This window comes from Coloeus monedula (genome assembly GCF_965178545.1).
Source record: "Coloeus monedula genome assembly, chromosome: Z".
Taxonomy (NCBI): domain Eukaryota; kingdom Metazoa; phylum Chordata; class Aves; order Passeriformes; family Corvidae; genus Coloeus; species Coloeus monedula.
The window spans coordinates 9109569-9131615 of NC_138822.1; the positions used below are offsets into that span (position 1 = coordinate 9109569).

Sequence of the window (22047 nt, forward strand, 5' to 3'; positions counted from 1 at the left end):
TTTTGACTTATTTTGTTTTTGCTAGCCTCACATGGGCTGCATTTAAAGTGACAATGGTATCCAGTCTGGCACAAAGGCTGCCATTGTAAAAATACTTCTTGGAGTTCATCTGAAGAAGGAGAGTTGAATTTACCCTGGATTACTAGTTCTTTGTGTGACACCACTAAGATAACTGTTTTTGTAGAAGACTTCCTAGAGTAAAATTTAACCCATTTGTCAAACTGTGGCCTGAAAAGGGATTACTTCTTCAGCATAAATGGATTAAGAAGGTATAGGCATTACAAGTTTATCCCCATAGTTAGACTACATCCTAGATCTGAAAATGTATGACGGCAATGAGTTCAAATTACTGAATGTTGCAGCAATAGTGACCTAATAATCATAAATTGAAGGGCAGCAATAAAACCAACAAAGGAATACATTAAGGCAACAGGAAGAAAAATTAAATTTAATTTCCCCTTTTCATTCTAGCAGTACAAGCTTGAGGACAAAGTTAGTCTGGGGAGTCAAAGTAAAATTAGAACATTGTCAATCCTTCTGGTGTACTTGTGAACCAAACTATGCTTCTAAAGTTGGGTGAAAGAAGTCCTTTAACAACTGTAATGCTCTACACTTAGCAGTATACTCACAACAAATGCTCTTATTTGCTCATGTCTACACTATCAAAAGCTACACTGTCAATTCAATTAAAATTTTTAAACCATAGTTAATTATATTGGCACACTTTTTTTACTGTTGTTGGTGGTGGGTTTATGGGTTTTTAACCACAACAATCACTGCAGGAGAGGGATATGACATGGGGTGTCAGTTTTGTCACTGCCTGTAGATAGTCACTGGGTTAATAAAGAGTTTGCCTTTCTCCTTCCATTCTATTTCATTTATTAGCATTAGTAGATCAGCTTTCCAATTACTTGAGTGCTCATGTTAAAAAATACGTTTTCACTTTGCTTACATTGCCTTAATGTGATTTAACCTGGTGTTGAACAACAGGCACATTTTTAGTTATCCACTAGGCAAAAATCAGCAATGGAAAGTTAGATATTTGAAAAGGCAGCAAAATTCTTAGCATGTTTTCCCACCACGTTAACAAAGTGTAAGAGCAAGAAGATTGACAAGCTCAGTTCCAACATAAGTTATGGAAAAGGGCAACATGCACATTGAAGAGATTTACTTGCAGGTTATACACTACACAGTAAATGTTCACTGATACCTTTTAGAATAAAAAATTGACAGTCTCTCTGTCTCACTGAAATTATTTTGCTATGTGAAAAATATCAAATAAAAGAAATTTAACATATACAGGGCTTTCTTGCTACATTTTCAATTTATTAAGAAAACAAACAGAATACTGAAAAAGTAAAATGCCCTTCACTGACATGGCAAGGGCAGAATTCACGGTAATCTACATGGCTGCAATGAATTTGACAAATATCAAGAAGTACATGGAAGTGCTATAATTCCTTATATTATTATCATCTGGTGTGGATGAAAATTAATAGTTTAAACACCTGAAAGGAAGAAGAAACACATTTTATTTAATTATTCACTTTAATGTAATAACTACTAACCGTACTACTACTACAACAATACACTCTAAATATGCTCTGTGATTTCAAGAGGCCTCTCGAATTTAATTTTCAAAAGACTAGTCCTCCCCCTTTCCTGAATCTTCCAACACTCCAAAATAACTGACAACATATTCCAGCTTAGAGAAAAAAAATCATACAAAAATACCCTCAGAAATTTCACCAGCTGATTAAATGCCTTTCTTCACAACTTCAAGCACGCATGGTAAGCAGGTATTCAGAAGAACACCCCATCTGAGTTGGAGTATCTATCTGTCCCTCAGCATAGTGGAATGGCCTGACATCTATGGATCCACTTTAATGTAATCACTCTTAGGACCATGTTTTGGGCAGAATTTTGTTAAAAAAAGATCTATGTTACAGTTACTTGCAGGCTCTGAAATCTACTTATAAATGCAGTGACATTCTGATTATTTCCCTATTTCTACAAGACACATGGATTTATGAAAAGTTTCTTTTCCACCACTAACCCCCAACACTTCATCTGCACTCTGCTCCAAAATGTTCCAGTTTACTCCTATTACCAGACCTAAAACCTAATGCAGGGAACTGAATTCCCCAGTTACACATTAAATTCCACCTCTAAAACTGCTTTGGCTTTCTCCTATGCCTGGTTACAGGCAAAAACCAAAGAGTTTTAGTCACTCAGGTACACATTAAGGTACCTGAATAAATGCTGTGATAAAGCTGTCTTCTGTACCAGGGAACTGAATTTTTTCAGATAGGCATCACATTCCATTCTCAAAATTAGTTGGTTCTTGCTCTTATTCCAGTTATCAACCAAGTGAATCACATCAGTAAGGCTTCATGCTATTCTGTGCATAGAAGCAAGCTTGCTTCACATGTGCCCTAAGTCAGGAGGAAGCACAACAGCCCTGGAAGCCAAGGGCAACTGTCCCTATGGCAGCAAGCCTTGGTCCCAAGGCTAACTCTGTCAGAGCTAGCTGGCCTCAAGTGGAAACAATTGCAGCCTCCACACATCTGCAAAGCCTGTGCTGACACAAGCACTGACTGTTTTGTTTAAGCTCTAACAGGTGTAATGAACCAATTCTCTATTAGGGTCACAATAATTTTTCCTCAAAGAGTAGTTTTCTCCACAGAGAACATCCAAGAATAGCAAATCATGATACATCATGGGCATCTCCTTCTCCCTGATCAGGATAATGTATCTTTATGGTAAACTGAACCCTTACCTTTTTGCGAACTCCTTCTTGTGTGCTGGACAGCTTGAGGAGAACAGGGGGTAGGAATTTGGAAATAATGTTCTGTAACTGCTCGTCTGTTTCTGCATGGCCAAGACGCAAGAACACACGCTCCAGTTGATCTGCAAATCATTAAAAAAAAAAAAAAAAAAGAAAAAGAGAAACCAAAACTCAAAATTCCTGTAGCAAGAAAGCTTTTTCTGAACATCCCCTAATGGACTTACAAGAAATGCTGCACAATGTTATTAGAGTACTCATATCTCAACAGCACTCATCACACATTTTTAACTCTGAGAAAACCAGTTATGGTAGAAACCAGCCTGATGGCTTCCAGTACTAGCCTTCACAAGTACATGGAGACCACTCCTAGCAAAGACAGAAGTAATTAAGGCTGCCTTTGCAGGTACAGTTCACACACCTGAAAGCACAAGAAACAAGCTAGAGTGAAAAATCAATTCTTCTGAAGCTCAAGACTACTGTTACAGGGTAAATTTGACACTCACAGGTTCAGGTTACAGGAATATTCATACAACATCTTGACACAGGCTAACTGGTCCAGCGCCGGTACATTGGGGCACTTAGGTCTCCCAGAAAATCTGAACTAATGTTGGCTGAACAAGTTACTTGCTTGTTATAATTAGCTGATCTGTTTTCAAAAAGATGGTACTATCATCAATAGGAATAAAAGCACAAGCGTGAAATGCAGGACATGCTGTTGTGATGCTATTATTGCTCCATGAAGTGGCTGGAGTGTTTTAATTCACCTTCCTCTGGCCAGCTGATCTACTCCCCAAACCCAGAAAGGAACAAACAAAAAATCGTTTCAAGAAAACAAATTACACCACAATCTTCTGTCAACAGAAGCTGATGGTGGGGGACCATTTTTTTAATAAAAAAGGTTAAAAGTCCTTATTTTAAGTGCCAGAATGCAGCTGCCCCAACAGTTACACCAGAAGCAAAGCAAAGCCTCCCCAGCAACAGCAGCATTCCCAACAGCTGGAGTAAGAAGACTGTGCACAGGACCAGGAGCATCTGTTTTTCATCCTGCAGCAATGAAGGCCAGACCCACATGCAGCAAGGAAGCAATGACCCGATGCTTTTGAAGGGCTAAAGGTCTTAAGACATCCTACAAGGAGGAAATAATTTCTCCAAAGGCTAATCTAAAGTGATCTATATAGCAAGCTGAGATTAGAGGGAGACCAAAGAGAGGCCTCCTTCAGCAGAGAAGGATCATCAAGCTGGCTGTAAAGGACCACAGTGGGGGGGAAAAAAAAAAAAAAAGAAAAAAGGCACTGGTATAGGGCAGCAGTAAAGACTGAGGTGAATGGATATGGTTAGAACCAAAGCGATCAAAAGGGATGTTGAAATGCAAATGCAGCTCTAACCAGCAAACCTATGATGATTTAGCTTCAGAAGCCTTTACTGTCCTATTTTAAAAACCTGTGCTATCCTTGCATTCATAGCACCATTCCTCCTCTGTTAGAAGCAGATTTAACATAAACATATGTTAAACATACTTCCAAGATTTCATTTTCTGCTGAGCAAATATGAGCTGAATGGACAGAGCACTACAAAATTTTACTGTCAAGGAAACTACAAGCCAAAACTCTACAGCATCTATAGTGTAAACTGAGACACGAGCCAATCTCATTTCAGACAGATTTCACAGACCACTCAGGTTGTCAGCTAGTCAACGGCTTCATGACACTTACCTCATATTCCAAGTTTTTAAAAAATCATGACATTTGATTTCTTTTCACCTTCCTTTTTGTGTCATCCTTCCCCCATCCCAATGATCCCCCATTCCAGGACTTCCTTGGTGTCTTGACAGGCAGTAAGGGGCTACTGAAGTCACACCAAGCAGTTGAAATAACTCAGTGAATAAAACCTATCAAATCTTTCCCCTTGGACCTAGAACTCCAGGAGAAAACTGCAGATCCATCATCCTCAAGGAAATCAACCGAAAAACCTTCTCAACACGTTCTTTCCCATAGCAACAGATCAGACACAAGTGTAAGGAAACACAACTGAAGTTAATTCTAAAGCCATTTGTTGGTAGTCACCGGACTACACACACACCTTCTGAAAGGCAGAGAAACCCTCTTGCATGTGCACTCAGGAAATGCAGCAATGCACTGAATTACAAGCACCTGCCCCATTTCCAGCTTCCTCCATTATTCTCTTGTTTCAAGCAGCAGCAACCAGAACGGCGGACACAATAATAATACCAACAATAATAGTAAGAGATAAGGAGGACAAAAAGCTACCTACTTCTTTATGCTGCCTGTGAGACAAATTTGTTACTTTTCTCATACCTCCGCTGCAAAGTCAGTTAAGCACTAATACTGTCATCATATGTTCTTCCCTTAACCATAATCATGACAAGACTCTTCAGCAAACTCAAGGATACTGGCCATCTGGATGAAGTTAAGAAACTGGTCAGGAGTTTGTCAGAGCACTCTCCCATGCTGCTGATGCAGACTGTATCCATAGCAGTGGGACAGGAAAACAAAGAGCTACAAAACCTCCCAAGTATTGTACATCAAACATTTCCTCCATGGTTTTTATTCTACTAACAATTAAGACCATTTTTCAAGCCGACAGCACTCATTACAGGAAAGCATAAACACTGGAGATTTAAAGCACCACACACAACGGCCCAGGAAAGTAACTGTGGATGAAGTATCTGGGTCTCAGATGCTATGTCCTATCTCTGTGTGCTGCAGACCTCCTGGCTGGCATGGGGAAAGTGTCTTTCCATTCTTTATGTCTCTTCACAGCCTCCACTCAGCCTCAGCCAGCACTATGCACCAGACATCAAACAAGCCAGTTTGCTTGCAACTGGTCTCACTTACCCACATTGTGCATTTCCAAAGTTTTTAAGTACAAAGCTAAAATCTTCTCTCTGATTTTACAGCCCCTACTGCCAACTAAGAAACTGCACAGTCGCAATTTTTAGGAGCTTATCTGAAAGTAAAAATAAGTAAAGCAAGATGTCTAACTTGCTTTACTACATACCAAGGAGGGTAGGAGGGGGGTGGAAAGGACAAAAACTGTTTGGAAAAAGCCTTAGCAACTGAAAACTAGTCTTTGAAACATCATATGTATGCCACAGCTATGACAGTTAGCATTTTACTATGGATTGAAAAACATAACAAAGAATAAGGTGCATGAGTAAAAAAAATCAGTAACTAGTTTTACTTTTAAAATACATACAACTAAGTCCATGAAGAATTTGAAACAGTTATTCATGTATTTTGGCACAACCACTTCTTTTCATGCTGCTGTGTAGTACTTCCACATAAAATGCCAATTTTGTGGCACTTTGTTGAGAAAAAAAGGTGTTTACAAGAAGACAAAGATAAATATGGAGAACTGAACAACAGGCATTGCATATGAAGACGACATCTCCTTTTGTAAAAGAAACAAGGGGCAGAAAAACAAGATATATCTTTGTATCCCTATTTCCAATAGCAGTATCTAATTTGTGTGAACTGACATGGTGTATTTGGAACCTGCAATTCCCAAGTTACCATGGCAATGCAGCTACCTATCTGTGAGAAAATACATGTTTCACTTCTGGTTCTTTCCAATCTCCATTTAAGACTACAAGAGGTATACAGGTTTCAGCACATAACAACCTTGCAAAGACAAAAAATAAAGAAATCGCTTTCAAAACACAGATAATGGATACAAATTCTACAAAATGCCACACTGACAATGAGACACTAACTTTCAAATCCTGCAACACCATCCATAAAAGGGTCAGAGTTATTTTAGGTTTTGTTACTTCAGAACTGACCTTGCAATCACCCAGGGTAACAGTAAAACCCCACAGCCTGCTCACAGACATAATGTACCCTTTCCTTCCATTTGGTGTATCAACATGGAGTTCATCTAAGAGAACTGAGAGAAAGACACAAAAAGGATAAAAATATAGATAAACAGTGAAATAGCTACCTCAATAAAGCCAAGAATTCAAAGAGTTTACCCTCATTATTTTAATTTTTAAAGAAAAGGAAAATGCCACTGTTCATCTGTATTTTTATTACAGAAATCTCTCGGTTCAGCCAAGCACAGTTACATTTCAAATCAGCTCCCTCTGGCATTTACAGACATTATGCACAGCAACACCAGGTATTCCACATAGACCCCTCAGCAATGCATATTTGTGTAGCAGAGTATTAAGTAAAACACACACCCTTCCTTTAATGCAAACTGACTCAAGAAACTGCTGGGGCTAAGACATGTCAAACTAGCTGTACTTCATAGTTTGACTGATAGCCACAAAACATCTGAGGAACTAAAAAGAGTCCTCTGCAAAACAGAGCAGAGCACGGGACAGCAAAATTCTGTGCATGAATCTTCACTTTCCTGAGAAGTACCTGTTTGACAGATTGGTGGAACTACTACAATATAAATAATTTCTACAACTGTTTCAGTAAATCAGACAAAAACCCCAGAAACCCTCCTCTATTACCTGAACTCTGTAGCACCATTACATGCACAAGAATCCCCCCACATTTTCTCCAAAGGGCCCTACATCAAATAAAGAGTCCTGCGCACAAAAGCATTTCAACTTCACCTCCTGGATGGCGGGGGTAGTTTTAGGGGCAGGTTCCTGCTAAAGCAAAAGCTCTAGCACACCCTTTTGTCTCTCTAGAACTAAGCAATTGCTTCTGCATTATTCCACATGCAGAAGAAAGAATAAAGTTCTCATCTGCTGTGCAACTACTAAAATAGGAGTCAAATTCCTGTTCAAATGGTATTAGACTCTGGGAGAAAATATATCTAGTATGATTATAGCAGCGAACAGTGAGTCAGGATTTGCTGGTGCTATTCCTGTCTCTACCAGTAACCCATTGTGTGCCTACAGCCAAAAAACTTAAGGGAGCATTTGTACAAACAGGCCATTCACCAGGCTGTTTTACAAGATCTGACTGAAAAAGGCTAGGAAGGCCTGTTGCAGAAGGGATATATTATGGTTTTTTCCCATCCAATCCTTTCATTTTATAGAAAAGCTTATGTGAAAGCTTGAATAGTACACCAGAAATCAAATAATTTGGAATATGCCAGGCACAGGTTCTCCATTTGAATGGATGACTACTATCACTCAAGACTAACTTGTCTCTCTTGCATCTGAACTCTTATGGCTTTAGGGCCAATCTACTGACTTATCATTATTTTTTAAACCGCCGTATCTTATGCTGCCATCAAACAACTTGTCCTCTAAAATGATAAGCATCCCTTACACAGCATTTACACAGAGTTTCTGTGTTTGACTGGGGCTATAGATGAAAGCTTCCTACAGCCATGTAAATATAAAGCAAGCAGACTTCGTTTTTCAGTCTAAAACTAATGGTAATTATTATTGCTATTTTAGGACTAGCAATCATCCTATAAAAAAAAGTATTTATTTCCAAATATGCTGAAATTTAACTATTTGAATATATCAAAAGATGGCAAGCCCACATAGAGGCTTAGTTTCCCTCTCTACATTAAGTTAATCTTTTTTTCATTACCTTTAATTATTTTTCATTTATGATTACAGTACTTTCTATTCAGTGACAGAGGTACCAGGAAAAAAAACCAAACTAAACAATAAAGAATTTCCAAAAATATATTCCTCCCCCCACCCAAAGAAAAAAGCTTTCTAACCCAACCAATAAAACTCCCTCATTTTTGAAGGATGCAGTGGTCAAATAACCTGAATGACATTATGTAATTATTAATGTGAACTCAGTCTAGGGACATTTGTCTTTTTAGTGCAGCTTAACAGAAAGGGCTGTGTAGCAACAGGCACATGGCTGAGGACCAATTTTTTGCAGGATCAGATTTGGAGCCTGGAAAGCTAGATTACACACAGATAAAAGCCAAGGAGTTATAGGGAAGAGATCTCACACTGACTGGTTTCACCAAGGGGAATCATGTTCTCATTGTAAAATTAACAACAGAATCTCTTAGATGACAGCAGCAGTGAGAGCTTTCACCGTCCTTACAGCAATTTATCCCAGTTGTCAATGGAACAAAAAGCTTGGCATTTGGGTCCTCCAGTTCTAGGATCAGTACAGGATCAAGATCCTCCTTTACTCCACCATGGATCTTGGCTACATAAGGGACATCCCCACCATTATAATACACCTTATTCCACTCAGCCTAGTTCCAGTAACACCTAACAAAGAGCAGAATTAGGATGTTGTTACATACAGAAGCTCACAACAACAAAAAAAAAACCCAACAAACAAACAAAACAACAAAAAAAACCCCAAAAACCCCCGAAGAAACATTACACAAAAATGCCTTAGTACTGAAAGCCAACAGCGCTCAAATATGCTCAAAGTATTTCTTCTGCCCTTCCTCTCTGACGACTGCCAAGTACTATTTCAGGGTAACCAAAGGCCCTCTCATTTGGCTGAGTCATATGTTATCTTGCTATTAATTCTTCACAGATAAGAACCAGCTCTATCCAGGACAGGAAAAGCAAGGGAAGAAACCCGCTTTTTTTGAAGTTCCATAGGCTTCTCCAAAGACCAGCTGATCGTGTGCTTTCCCAGAGTCTATGAGAAAGGGTTTTGGAGGTGACAAGAAGACAGGGCCGAGCTCCCGCCGTCTCGAATGCTCGGCGGCAGCGGCACCTCCGGTCATGTGCCGAGCGCCGCAGGGGCGGCCGCGATGCGCTCTCGTACCCACCGCCCGCACAGCACCTCAGGGGGCTCGGGGAACCCGTCCTGGACGTGCCAGCCCGCCTTGTATTCACACCGCTGCTGTGGTTCAAACGCGGCGGTCGCACAAGGCAGGGCGAGAGTACCGACGGGCAAAGGCGCTGCCGCTTGTGCCCGCTCAGGAGCGGTGGGCGGAGGCCGCTCCCCCTGCGCCGGGGGTCCCGCCGACCCCAGGCTCCGTCCCGGCCAGGATGCAAGGTCACCCAGCCGGCGGGGGACTGCGCAGCCCCCGCTGCCCGCGGAGGGGCCGGGGATGCGGGAGGCGCCGCTGCTCCTGGTTTCCGCTTCCCGAGATGGCCGCCCAGGGCCGAGCCGGCCCCGCTGCCGTCACCGCCCGGCCAGGCCGGGGGCCGAGCCCCACCGCAGAGGGGACCCACTGCGGGGAAACCCCGGCTCGCCTGCCCGCTCGCCCGCCCGCCAGCCCCCGCTGCGAGTCCCTGAGCCGCGAGCACTTACTGAGCTCGTCCTGGGCGGCCGCGGCCATGTTGCCGGCTGGGGAGGGAGGGGAGGCGGCGAGAGACGCTCCGCGCCTCCCACCCCTCTCCGGCACCGGCACCGGGCCGGCGGCCGCCTCTCTCCTCCTCCCCCTCCTCCCTCTCCTCCTCTTCCACCTCCTTCTTCTGCTGCTCCCTGAGGCTTCCCTCGACAGCGGCAGCGACCGCTTTTCAGTCACCGCCGGTTTATATTTAGAGAGAGCCGCCGTCCCCACCGCCCGCCCCCGTCGCGTACACGGCCCGGCCCCGCCGCCGCCGCCCCGCCCGGCGGGCCCCGAGGAGGAGGTTTACGGGGGCAGCACTGACCGGAGTCCGCGCTGACCTCCATGGCTGCCGCGCCGGCTCCGCGCTCGGCACGGCGGCGCAGGGACGGGACGGAGCGGCGTGGGGCGCCCCCGCGCGACCGTGGGTGCGCCAGCAGGGGGAGGGCGGCGAGCCCCGCCCACCGCCGGTACGGCCCCGCCCACCGCCGGTACGGCCCCGCCCACCGCCGGCACGGCCCCGCCCACCGCCGGCACGGCCCCGCCCACCGCCGGCACGGCCCCGCCCACCGAGCGCACGGCCACGCCCACCGAGCGCACGGCCACGCCCACCGAGCGCACGGCCACGCCCACACCCCGGGTGCTCCCCCCCGGCCTCTGCTCCAAAGCCAAGTACCGAAGGGACAAAGCTGCTCCGTGGAATTCCTCGCCTGCCGTTCTGGGGTTGCTCAGAGAGACCACCACACTGCGTCTCTCCCCCAAACTCTGCGATGCCACATGTGATCTCTGTAAGGAGCATCTTGGCAAGATGCCCCAGCCGAGGCGTCCCTGGGGCACGTCTGGAAGCAGACAGCTTGGCGCCCGTTCCCCAGCTCCCTTACTGCTTCTTGCAGGTGGCACGGGGGCAGCTGGTGACGTCTCCCTAAAGCTCCAGGGCCAGTCCCAGGGAAGACGTGAGTCCAAGTGACAGGTGTCAGAGGACTAGCTTGTTTCTCGAGTTAGGAAAAAAAGGTGACAAAAGCTTCTGTGCACCATTTTTACTTCATTTGTGTAATGTGTCTGGCTGAGCTGGAGTTCATTTCCCCCACAGCAGCCTTCACCTTGCTGCACTTTGCAGTGATAATTGGAAAGGTGTTGATAGCACACCAGTGTTTTGGCTGTTGCTCAGCAGCACCAGCACAGCATCAGCGCTGTCTCTCCAACATTCCTGCCTCCATCAAGGGGCTGGGGGTGGGCAAGGTCCAGGGAGGGGTCACAACCAGGCCAGCTGACCCAAACTGACCAAAGCAATATTCCATGGCATATGATGTCAGCTCAAACATAAAAGCTGACAGAGGGAAGAGGAACAGGGGGTATTCGTTTTTTACAATGCTTGCATTCCAGAGCAACCTCTACGCATCCTGAAGCCCCGCTGCCCAGGAAGTGACCAGACATGGCTTGCTGATGGGAAGTAAAGAATAAAATTATTTTCTTCTTCTTTGCTTGTGCGTGCATAAATTTTTGCTCTTGCTTTCGTAAACTGCCTGATCGCAATGAACAAGTCATTTTCCATCTTATTTTCTCTCCTGTCCAGCTGAGATGGGGAAGTGATAGAGCAGCTTGGCCACCCAACCCACCACAATTTTTTAAGGTCAGGGTCTGAGGAGTTGACTCCCAGTCTCCACTGCTGAGAGGCTGGGCTCTAATGAGCTGCAAAGAGGTGGTTCTTTTTTTTTTTTTTTTTGAGGAAGCAGATTTGGGACCCATCCACATCTGAAGGAAATGATCAGCATTTATTAATGCAGAAAGGAGACAGGCAGAGAAGACCAGCCACATGGGAGGCACACTCATTTCTAGCTTTAAGAACAGCACATGCTCTCTCATGAGCTGAGCATTTCTGTGGTGAATATTTGCAGCATCAAGCTCATATCTGGCTTTCCTAGGAAAGGTCAAACACTGAGGTGATGTTACACCAGAGAAGAGATGTAATGCTCCTTACCAGGAGAAGTCTTTGGGTAGAGGACATCACAGGTGGCAGACCTGCTATCAAAGCCACCATTTCAGGGAGCTGTCCATACAGAATCACACAGAATCAACAAATGGGCCAGGTTGGAAGGATATCTGGTCCAACCTCTCTGCTCAAGCAGGGCCGTCCCAGAGGACATGGCACAGGATTGCATCCAGACAGTTCTTGAATCTGTCAGGTGAGGGAGACGCCACAACCTCTTTGGCAATCTGTTCCAGTGTGCAGTCACCTGCACAGTAAAGAAATTCTTCCTCATGTTCAGGTGGAACCTTGTCACCCTCTCGTAGGATACTTCTAGACATTGATGAGGTCACCTATCAGTTGTGCCTTTGGGCAGCAGAAGGAGGAGTGTTCTCCACAATTCCATGCCATGGGTGCACAGGGCCATGGGTGCACAGTTCCCAGTGTGGGACTGCCAGTTAAATGGCATTGGACCCCACATGACAAGTGGCCAGACCCTGAGCTCTGCCAGGAGCAAGCCTAAACCAGGCACAGGCTCAGGAAGTACTTCAAAGGTTTCTTCCCTGGAAGAATCACAGATTCATTAGGGTTGGAAGGAACCTCTGGAGATCATCTACTCCAACCCCCTGCCAAGGCAGGGTGACCCAGAGCAGGTGACACAGGAATGGGTCCAGGTGGGTTTTGAATGCCTCCAGACAGGGTGACTCCATGACTTCCCCAAGAAGCCTGTTCCAATGCTCTGCCATCCTCAGTGCAAAGAAGTTCTTCCTCATGTTGAGGTGAAACTTCTTGTGTTTATGGCCTCTGCTCCTCATACTATCGCTGGGCACCACTGAAAAGTCTGGCACCATCCTCTTGATATCCACCCTCGAGATATTTCTGTGCATTAATGAACTCCCCTTTCAGTCGTCTCCTCTCCAGACTGAACAGGCCCAGCTCCTGCAGTCTCTCCTCATGAGACCTTTGTGGCCTCCTCTGGACTATTTCCAGTAGCTCCGTGTTTTTCTTGAGCTGTGGAGCTCACAACTGAACACGGCACATCAGATACGGCCTCACTAGGGCAGAGTACAGGGGCAGGATCACCTCATCGACCTGCTGGCAATGCTCCTCCGAATGCATCCCAGGATTCCGTTGGCGTGGGTGCAACGCAAGGGCACACAGCCGGCTGGAAGAACGGAGCGGCAGTAGCCTGCGAGAAGTCGGGGGACAAAGGACCCGTGCCGGTGCTCGGCGCGCTGAGCAGGCCCGGCTCCCCGCCGCCGCCGCCCCCCGAGCGCGGGCTCTGTCGCGACCCCGCCCCTGTCGCGCCCCCGCGCCCGCCCCGCCGCCGGCCGCGCGCACGGCGCGGAGCGCGGCCCGGCCCCGGCGGCGGCGGCGAAATGGCGGCGGTGGCGGCGCGGTGTCCGGGCGGGCGGTGGGCGCTGTGCCTGTGCCTGTGCGCGGCGCTTCTGCCGCGGCCGGCGCGGGGCCTCACCGACCGCCTCTACTGCGGCCGCCGAGTCTGCTACGAGGTGCTGGGCGTCAGCCGGCAGGCCAGCAAGGCGGAGATCGCCCGCGCCTACCGGCAGCTGGCCCGGCAGTACCACCCCGACCGCTACCGCGGGGAGCCCGCGGGCGGCGAGGGCGACGAGGGCGGCGGGGCGCAGGCGGCGCACGAGAAGTTCCTGCTCATCGCCGCCGCTTACGAGACCCTCAAGGTGAGAGAGCGGGACCGCCGCCGCGGCCGGAGCCGCTCCGGTAAGCAGTCAGGGAGGGGAGGAGAAACACCCCGAAAAATCCTCCTTCCGCAGCCCGCCCGAGAGTGCGGGAAGGAGGATGGAGTGCTCTTGAAAATCCTTCTGTGTCTAGAATTCGTTCTTTTTTTATGTACTTATTTATAACGAACCGACTGGGCTTTATCTTGGAGGTATACCTTTAAAAGTAGCAGTGACTCGAATAGCATATGGGATCTGTAAGGGAAGGCTTCTCAGGGCAAAGCATGTATGACTTGGCAAAGATGGAACCCAGGAATGGAAGAAAGAGACCTGTAAGTGTTTTAAGGCTACAAGGGATTGGAAAAGGGAACTTTTTTTTTTTTTTTTTTTTGCGGGGGTGGGGGGAAGGGGAAAACGGAGTTTGAAAGGAATGCAGTGGAGCCTGGCAAAATTAAATTTCCTGTCCCTCAATTATAAGGGGGAAAATGATTAAAAACTCAGAGAAAATGAGAACAATGAGGTCTTGAATTGGCCTTCCATTGGACAGATTCCATAGCCCTGTAAACTAATTCCTTTAAGTTTTGAAAAATAATCTTGTAATAGGTTCTTCATCTGAAAATCTTTTCCTGAGCCATACTTATTAACTCCAGTCCATCTGGACTTCCCATTCTGAAGTTAAAAAACTTACTCTGTGGATTTTAGTTGCTTGTCTGTTTTTCAGTTTTAAATGCCTTTGCACAATGCTTGCTTACTGATTTTAAGACAACACATGTCATATGTGCATGGGCAGATAAGTGTGAGAACAAATTAATTGAGAATATGAGAAAAGGACAGATTTCCTCTATGTTTCATACTCACTTGGGCTGTCGCCAGTTTTACAGCAGCATGGTCTTTAATGAGATGTAAAACACAGGTATAACAGAGCAAGTGAAAACAGGAATTTAAACCTGAATGAGTTCTTCTTCTCATCCTGCAGGATGAAGAAACACGTAAAGATTATGACTACATGCTGGATCATCCTGAAGAGTATTACAGACATTATTACCACTACTACAGCAGGAGACTGGCACCTAAAGTAGATGTCACAATAGTGATCCTAGTTACGGTGTGTGCCATCTCTGTGTTTCAGGTAAAATTTCATGTTTACATTGTACTGTGCCATGAGTTTCTGAACAAGAAGAGAAGTAGTGGCAGTTCTCATAATGTCCCATTTAATAAAAAGTGTCAGTGAGGAGCCATGTTGCTGTATGCTGTGGTCCAGTTCTGTGTGGTGTCTGTAAAAATCCTGAAGTCAGAATGTACTGAGCAGGTTTTTGACTGCCCTTGGTACCTTGAACAGATGTAGAGATAAGTTTCTTTTAATTTTGTTGAGACAAGGTGCATCTTTTCTGAAGAATTTACTTGGTTCTTCCTGGCAGGCTCAGAGCAGCTCAGGCAGGACTAGTGCCCCAAATAGCATGTGTCAGTTTGCCAAGATGCATAAGTAAATTTTTAAAAAACAGACTAATAGCACACTGAATTCAAGACTCAATTCAGATGATAGGACTGAATATCAGGAGTTTACTAATGTGTGAATCTTGCATTGCGGTGTATTTTAAGCACCACATGGATGAAGTCCAGGAGAGAAGCAAATTCAGTTCAGCAGAATTTACTCTGAAGGTGGTAGGTCCAAGGCCAAGAAAACAGACTGTGTTTTAGATGAAAAAACTTGTGCTGTTCATGACACAAGAGGAGGAAAATGCATAACTTCTCTTTAGGATCTTTTGAATCGCTGGTTCAAAACATCATTAAAAATACCCAAGAAGTTTAAGGGATGAAGCTTACACCATGGTGCAGGTACCTCAATGTTTAGTGGGATATTGGAAGTTAAAACAAAAAAAAAGTTGATCAGAATTTGAGAACTTGGAATAATAAATTCCAATGGCATATTCAACCAAATACCTAATTTCTCTTCAGATTTAGTTCCAATGGCAAAGTTCCATTTCACGTCTTATTTCTTATTTTGTCTGTAAGTGGAGACACTCACTTTCCTGGAGTGCAACTGCCAAATGGTTCTAAATTCAGTGTGAGTGTCGATGTAAACTGGTTTACCCATCTTGCTTTCTCTTGTTTCTGCTTCTTGGCCTTTGCTAAGGTTGTGTAGTGGGCTTATGTCTGCACTTTCTCTTGGTAAATGGTGTGAGATGTATTATTGTTTAAAAAGTTCTGTCAGTAAGACATGCTTGGATGTCCCAAGAATGAAAGTAAGCTGCTAACTTTTTCCCTCTTGTGCTAGTCTAGTTTCTTCCATGTTTTCCATGCCTCATCTCAGGTCATTTACAGGACACTTGATGGGAACAACATCAGCTCTCAGCTAGGCCTTGGGCTTCTTCTGTCTTTAGAGGGAAGCATTCTCAGCATTGTGCTGTACAGGGCTAGGAGTTGGGACTTGATGATCCTTGTGGGCCCCTTCCAATTCAGGATATTCTATGATTCTGTGTTCACCCAGGCAGTATATTTCTGATTTGTTGTTTGGGCTTTTTTTCCCCACTCCTTTGAAATCCAGAGGGCAGCTGGAGATCAGAGAGGTCTGTTGAGTCTTGTAAAGTGGACACTGCCAGACTAATGAGATTGTCACATACTTAGTCCATGTTCAATGAACTGTTTAAAATGGGTAACAATGTTAAACTTAAATGTTTGTATACTAGCTGCTTTATTTATAAATATAAGAAGACTGGCTTCTGAGAATGGCTGGCACAGCCTGGTATTAACTTGCATGAGATTGCCATCTTCTCAGAAGCAAAACCATTCAGAACAGTGTCTGCTTGTCCTTCCTTGTCATCGTAAATTGCTGTGAGACACACTTCTATACATCTGTTTTCCAGGTGCTTCACTGAATCTGGAGGGATGATTATAGCTTCTGTAATACCACAGAAGTACTGTTAGCTTCAGTTTTTACCGTTACCGTAATGTAACTGTGGTTAAAAGTGTGTGACAGCATTACTTTTTTCTTTTTCTGGCAAACCCCCAAATAGGAATGTGTCTGTATAAAAACATGGTTTTTACTTTTACTGTTCTTAAATTACAGTTCTTCAGCTGGTGGAGTAGTTACAATGAAGCTATCAACTACTTAGCTTCTGTGCCAAAATACCGTATACAAGCTACTGAGATTGCCAAGCAGCAAGGTTTACTCAACAAGACTAAAGAAAAAGGCAAGAACAGGCGGTCTAAAGAAGAAATCCGTGAAGAGGAGGAAGAAATTATCAAAGACATTATTAAAAATAAAATAGATATAAAGGGTGGTTATCAGAAGCCCAAAATATATGATATCCTTCTATTTCAGATCCTTCTTGCTCCTTTTTATTGGTGCAAATACATAGTTTGGTACTGTTGGTGGATTTATTGTTTCACTATTAAAGGGCAAGAGTATGGTGTGGAAGAGAAGTTGTATATCATACGAAGGTACATGAAAATGTCTCAGTCTCAGTTTGACAGCCTGGAAGATCATCAAAAAGAGACCTTTCTTGAACGGCAGCTATGGATACGAGAAAACTATGAGGTGGGTAATGATAGTGAAATCGGCCGGGAAATAAACTTTCTAACACAATTTGAAGTATTAGAAAGCAGGCATTCATTATTACAGCACTGGACACACCTGGAGCATATAACCTCTAAGCAAATATGTGTTGTGAAACTTTACAAGAGGGTATTTATTCCATCATGATCATACATATTCATTACAATATTCTTCCTAGCTAATACATAAATGTCACTTTTCCTAGAACTAATTTGCATGCATCCAACTCCTACTGGAAGTCCTTTTATGGTTCTAGAGGGCCATCTGAATGGGTCTCTGTGGTTGTATTCACTGAATGCTTCAATATTTCAGGTGACCTTTCCTTGAACTTTTTCTTTGGGCATGTGCTGTTCCTTCTTGTTACATGCCAAAAACCCCAACTATATTCCTCATTATCTGTTCATCCACTGGGTCCAGCTACTTTTACATACATTTATCTTTTTTTGCTAATTAGTCTATCCAGCATCTTCAGGGGAACTGGAAATTTCTCTTCTCTATGTTATTTATCAGTAGCCTTGGTGGAAAAACTAGTGTTAGTTATCTGGCATTCCCAGAGCAATAATAACAATGTGGCATGACAAGGTTATTATGGTAGGTTGAAGGCTATTGTCTGTTCTCCACGCAGTAGTAATTTGTAATAAGAATTATCCAGATTGTCTGAAACTCCTATTTAGTCAGTCTTCTAAGCTGTTATTTCCTGGCTCAGGGGGCTTTGATTGTTTGTTATTGTTTTGGTTTGGTTTTCCCAGCTGTCCTTTGATAGTTCTTTGGCCTGTGGTGAGTCATGGACTGTTCTTGCAGTGCTGTACACCTGTTCAAGTAAGGATGGCATGAAAAACATCATTGGGCACAACTTCTACTCTTACCATGAATAGTCAATAAATCAATACTCAGTACTAAGTAGTTAAATATAATTTTTAAGAATTCTGTGAGAGCAGAGAAAGAACATTAGCCGCAGCATAGAATTTGCAGTCCAGAATGATTTGGGATGCTGGAGCATGGCAGGTTGACAAAACCTTTCTGTTGTTCCACAAAGGTGCATCTGTGGGCCATTTGGTGGGAGGTTTCTAAAGAAGAACATGAGAATATGAACTTGGTCTGTTTAAGGGGAGAAGGAGGTTATGCTGCTGTTCTGCATATGGTGGGAAAAGAAATGGGATCATGGCAGGACACCAAAAATAAGAGAATGTTTCTTCAAAAGCAGGCAGGGGTGAGTTACTCTACAAACTTGAAGAGGAAAATAGTAAAATAGGTGCTAATGTAAGGAAAGGATTAGCTGCCAGGTAGTATACGTGTTCAGTTAGGATGGGTTTGCTAGAAAGCAGTCAGGAAGTCCAAAGACCGAGTAATGCTGCTAGTCAAAGCAGATGTTAAAGGAAAAAGATTGGATGGATATCCTGTCGTAAAGAAAAAAATGCTCTGGTGTCTCATCCATGCAGTTTTTAACTAAGGATGTTTTGGTCACTGAGTGTGAAAGAGCTGTATTTGCCACAAGTGAAGTCTGTTTAGCTCACACTTGTCTCCTGTGGTGGCCAGCACTTGATTTTTCCATGATGAATACATGAACAGCTGCACCTGTATAGTAATATTTATCCAACATAATTTGCAGCTTTGTGAGTTTATGAAAAGGAAATGGTGTCTTTGTAGGTAATTGCTTGTATGAATTTTTACCTAGTCACTGGAATGCATTAAAGTTTTCAGTGTCTGCTGTGCCATCTGGTCGTGAGTTCATCAGTACATGTAGAAGGTGGTAGAAGAGGGTTTTTTTGAAGCCACCTGGACTCCTGCTTATGCTAGTATTACTGGAAATGGAGAATAATCATGCTTTATTCTCTTCTTTTGCTAGCTGTGCTTTTGTGTACCACTGCCATATCCTTACTTGAAACTTAGTAATGTATTTTCTAGGCTGAAAAATATGCTATAGTGTTTCTCCCCAAAAGCTTGTCTGTTCCTTCATGACTGGAGATGTCTATCTGCATATTGTTCAGTTTTCCAGGATGAGAAAGACCAGGAATTCAATACACAGGTGCATCATGGAGCTCCACAATATTTTTGCTGTTTCCTAATGATTTTTCAAACCTTTATGATCACTGAGGATTGAGTTTGTGTATTTGTGTAGCCATCTATAATACAATATTTTTAAAATCTTGTTCGTGCATAGCAGAACTCTAAAGTTAATTGTCATTTGAGTCACATGAAACCAAGATGATAAAATCATGAATGGTGTTGAGATTTATCCCAGCAGCATCTACGTAGACTGCCTCCCAGAATAAAAATGCAGATGCTATTGCTCTTTTTTTCGCCTTTTTTTAAAGATTATTGACTTTGCTGATAACTGTAGATTCCATTACAATGACACCATTTCTTGACAGAATATAATTGTTTATCTTTTAGTACTGTAAATACTGGATGCAGATATTAACTTCATTGAGAACCCTACTTAGGAACAAAAAGTTTCGCAGCAGTGTTCTATTAGATGATGATTTTGAGAAGGGAGAACAGCTAAAATGAGGAGCTGAACAGCTGCATTGAACAGTGTGCTGAAAGGGACTCACAAGTTTAGATTTTCAGAACATTAGACATTGCTTAGTGTGTATTTTCTTTTGTTGAATGCATTGAGCATCTACTTCTTTAGCCAAAAAAAGAAAGTTTTGGAGCTTACAGGAAGGTAGTTCTGCTCAGCAAAAGCATGAAGCATCTTGGGCTGCAGGTGCTCCAACACTGTTTCTTGGGGTCTGCTTCCATGCTGCAATCCAGTCTTTGGTGAGAACAATAAGCTGGCAAATGTTTGAAGTATAAACACTTAACACCTTGCTTGAGGCTCTCTTAAGTTGTTTCTTCATCCTTATTAAAAACTTCTGTCTGTCTTACCAGGTCTATAAACGAGAACAAGAGGAGGAGTTAAAGAAGAAGATGGCCATGGATCCCCGATGGAAGAGATACCGGCGGTGGATGAAAAATGAAGGACCTGGAAGACTGACTTTTATTGATGATTGAAAGTTGCTGAACAAAATGCGTGCTAATGCTGAAAGTGATTCACAAAACTTTTCATCACATCATTCAGAGTTTTGTCTGCTGTGGCTTAGCAGTGATTTAAAACTCAGGAACTATTACATCAGGCCGAAGTATAATACAGGTTTACCATTTTTATAAATCAGGCCTATTAAACAGGCTCAGCCTAATGTATATATGCCATTCACTTGGGGATATCAGTGTGGAATTCATTATTCCAAACAACGTATTTTTGCTAGATACTTCATATTCATCATCAATGAAACCATAACTCTAGCCTTTCTGAAAATGTTTTTAGTCCAAACCTTGGCACATCCGGGTTTTCCTCTTTAAACCGAAGGGTTCCTGCAAGTGGACACTGAAAATGCTTGTAAAGGATTCCGAACCAAGGACCATTTTCTGTTTTCCTCTCTTTCCCCCTACTTTTCAATCTGATTTCTAAGATGCCAAATTGGTTTTTTTTCATGTAAACAATATGGGGATTATACAAGACTACTGCTATTCCTGCTTCACTTGGAAATGGATTTTATTATTTGTGGGAATAAATGATGCATGATTGTTCATCATCGTGATGCAAATAAGCCTTAATTCTTTGTCCTACAGAGCAATTCATGAAATAGTATGCTTGGATATTTTGTGTTTTTTCATTTTGTACCTTGGGTGATACCTGCTTTTTCAGAACAAGCATACCAGTGAATATTAGTCTATTAAATGTGACATTTCTTTCACCAAAGTATTGGTTAAAGGGAAAATGACCCTTTTGTTAAAAAGGACAATTTTGATGCCTTATGTAAATAAAAGTTTGTATATGCAGACTTAATTAGTTTTAAATTCTAAATCTTAAGTATTCATTACATTTATCTCTTCTGATCAGACCTCTGAGTACTTAGAATAAATAATGCATAACAGCAGTCTGTGGTTTGCGCTATAATAGTCCAGGTCAGAGAGTTTCTGTGATTTGCAGTAAAAGGGATTCTGTTACCTTACTCCTCTTCAGTAATTTTACTGGGGAAGGACAGATGGGAGCATAGTCGTTCTTCTGTCATCACACCTGTAAAAATAAGTTCCTTAGAAGGGAACTGATGAAAACAGTGCCTTGTTAGCTGCCTTCTGCGGAGATCGGTTCTGGGAGCGCAGGTTTTGAACTTGCTACTCCTGACCTTTTGCACATTTTTGAAATGTTGTTTCAGTTTTCTGTTTAAAATAACATTCAAAAACATGTGTTGTGGTTTTAAGCCCAGCTGGAGATGGAACACCTCGCAGATGCTTGTTCAATTCCCCTCTCTTTTCCCCCCACACTGGTAGAATGGGGACAAGAGTCAAAGTAAAACATGTTAAGAACAGTTTAATAATTGAGAATAAAGTAGAATACAGTAATAATTGGAAATAATGATAATAAAAAGAAAACAAACAAGTGATTCATGATGCAATTGCTTACCATCCACTTACCACTGATGCTAGACTCCCCTTCCTGTACCCAGATCAGCTGGCCTGCTGGGTAGCCCCCCAGTTATATACTGGGCATGATGTTCTCTGGTCTGGAATATCCCTTGGGTCAGTTCAGGTCACTTCTCCCAGCTATGCTCCTTCCCAGATTGTTTTTTTTTGTGTATCTTCTCACTGACACAGCATGTGACAAGGAGGGCAAAAGTCCTTGACTTTGGATAAACACAGCTTAGCAAAAACACAAACATCGGTGTGTTATCAACAGCACTTTCATTCTGAATCCAAAACACAGCACTGTAACAGCTACTGAGAACTTACCCTAGCTGTAACCAGGACGATACTCACTGCTTACTCCATATCATCTGTGTCATGCCAAGTTTCACATTCC

The 22047-nt window shown here is 43.5% G+C and overlaps 2 protein-coding genes across 3 annotated transcripts in view; one reads left to right on the forward strand and one right to left on the reverse strand.

Annotated features, from left to right (window-relative positions):
• Positions 1–10398, reverse strand: part of ECPAS (Ecm29 proteasome adaptor and scaffold) — a 60312-nt gene extending 49914 nt beyond the window's left edge. Inside the window, exons 1-2 of one of the 2 annotated variants that reach the window (XM_082302025.1) lie at positions 10311–10398; positions 2780–2910 (exon numbers count right to left, since the gene is read on the reverse strand). In XM_082302025.1, the coding sequence (XP_082158151.1) occupies positions 2780–2910; positions 10311–10332 (153 nt within the window). In that variant the 5' untranslated portion in view covers positions 10333–10398. Of the gene's footprint in view, positions 1–2779; positions 2911–9966; positions 10105–10310 lie in introns of those variants that run through there. The other variant, XM_082302024.1, reaches the window with a different exon arrangement.
• A 2932-nt stretch (positions 10399–13330) lies between these two features.
• DNAJC25 (DnaJ heat shock protein family (Hsp40) member C25) lies at positions 13331–20944 on the forward strand (the record flags this gene model as incomplete). Its single annotated transcript, XM_082302188.1, has 4 exons — positions 13331–13648; positions 14622–14774; positions 16713–17183; positions 20076–20944. 4 exons carry the CDS (start codon positions 13331–13333, stop codon positions 20196–20198), a joined length of 1065 nt encoding a protein of 354 aa, XP_082158314.1. The 3' UTR covers positions 20199–20944.
• Between the last annotated feature and the right edge of the window lie 1103 nt (positions 20945–22047).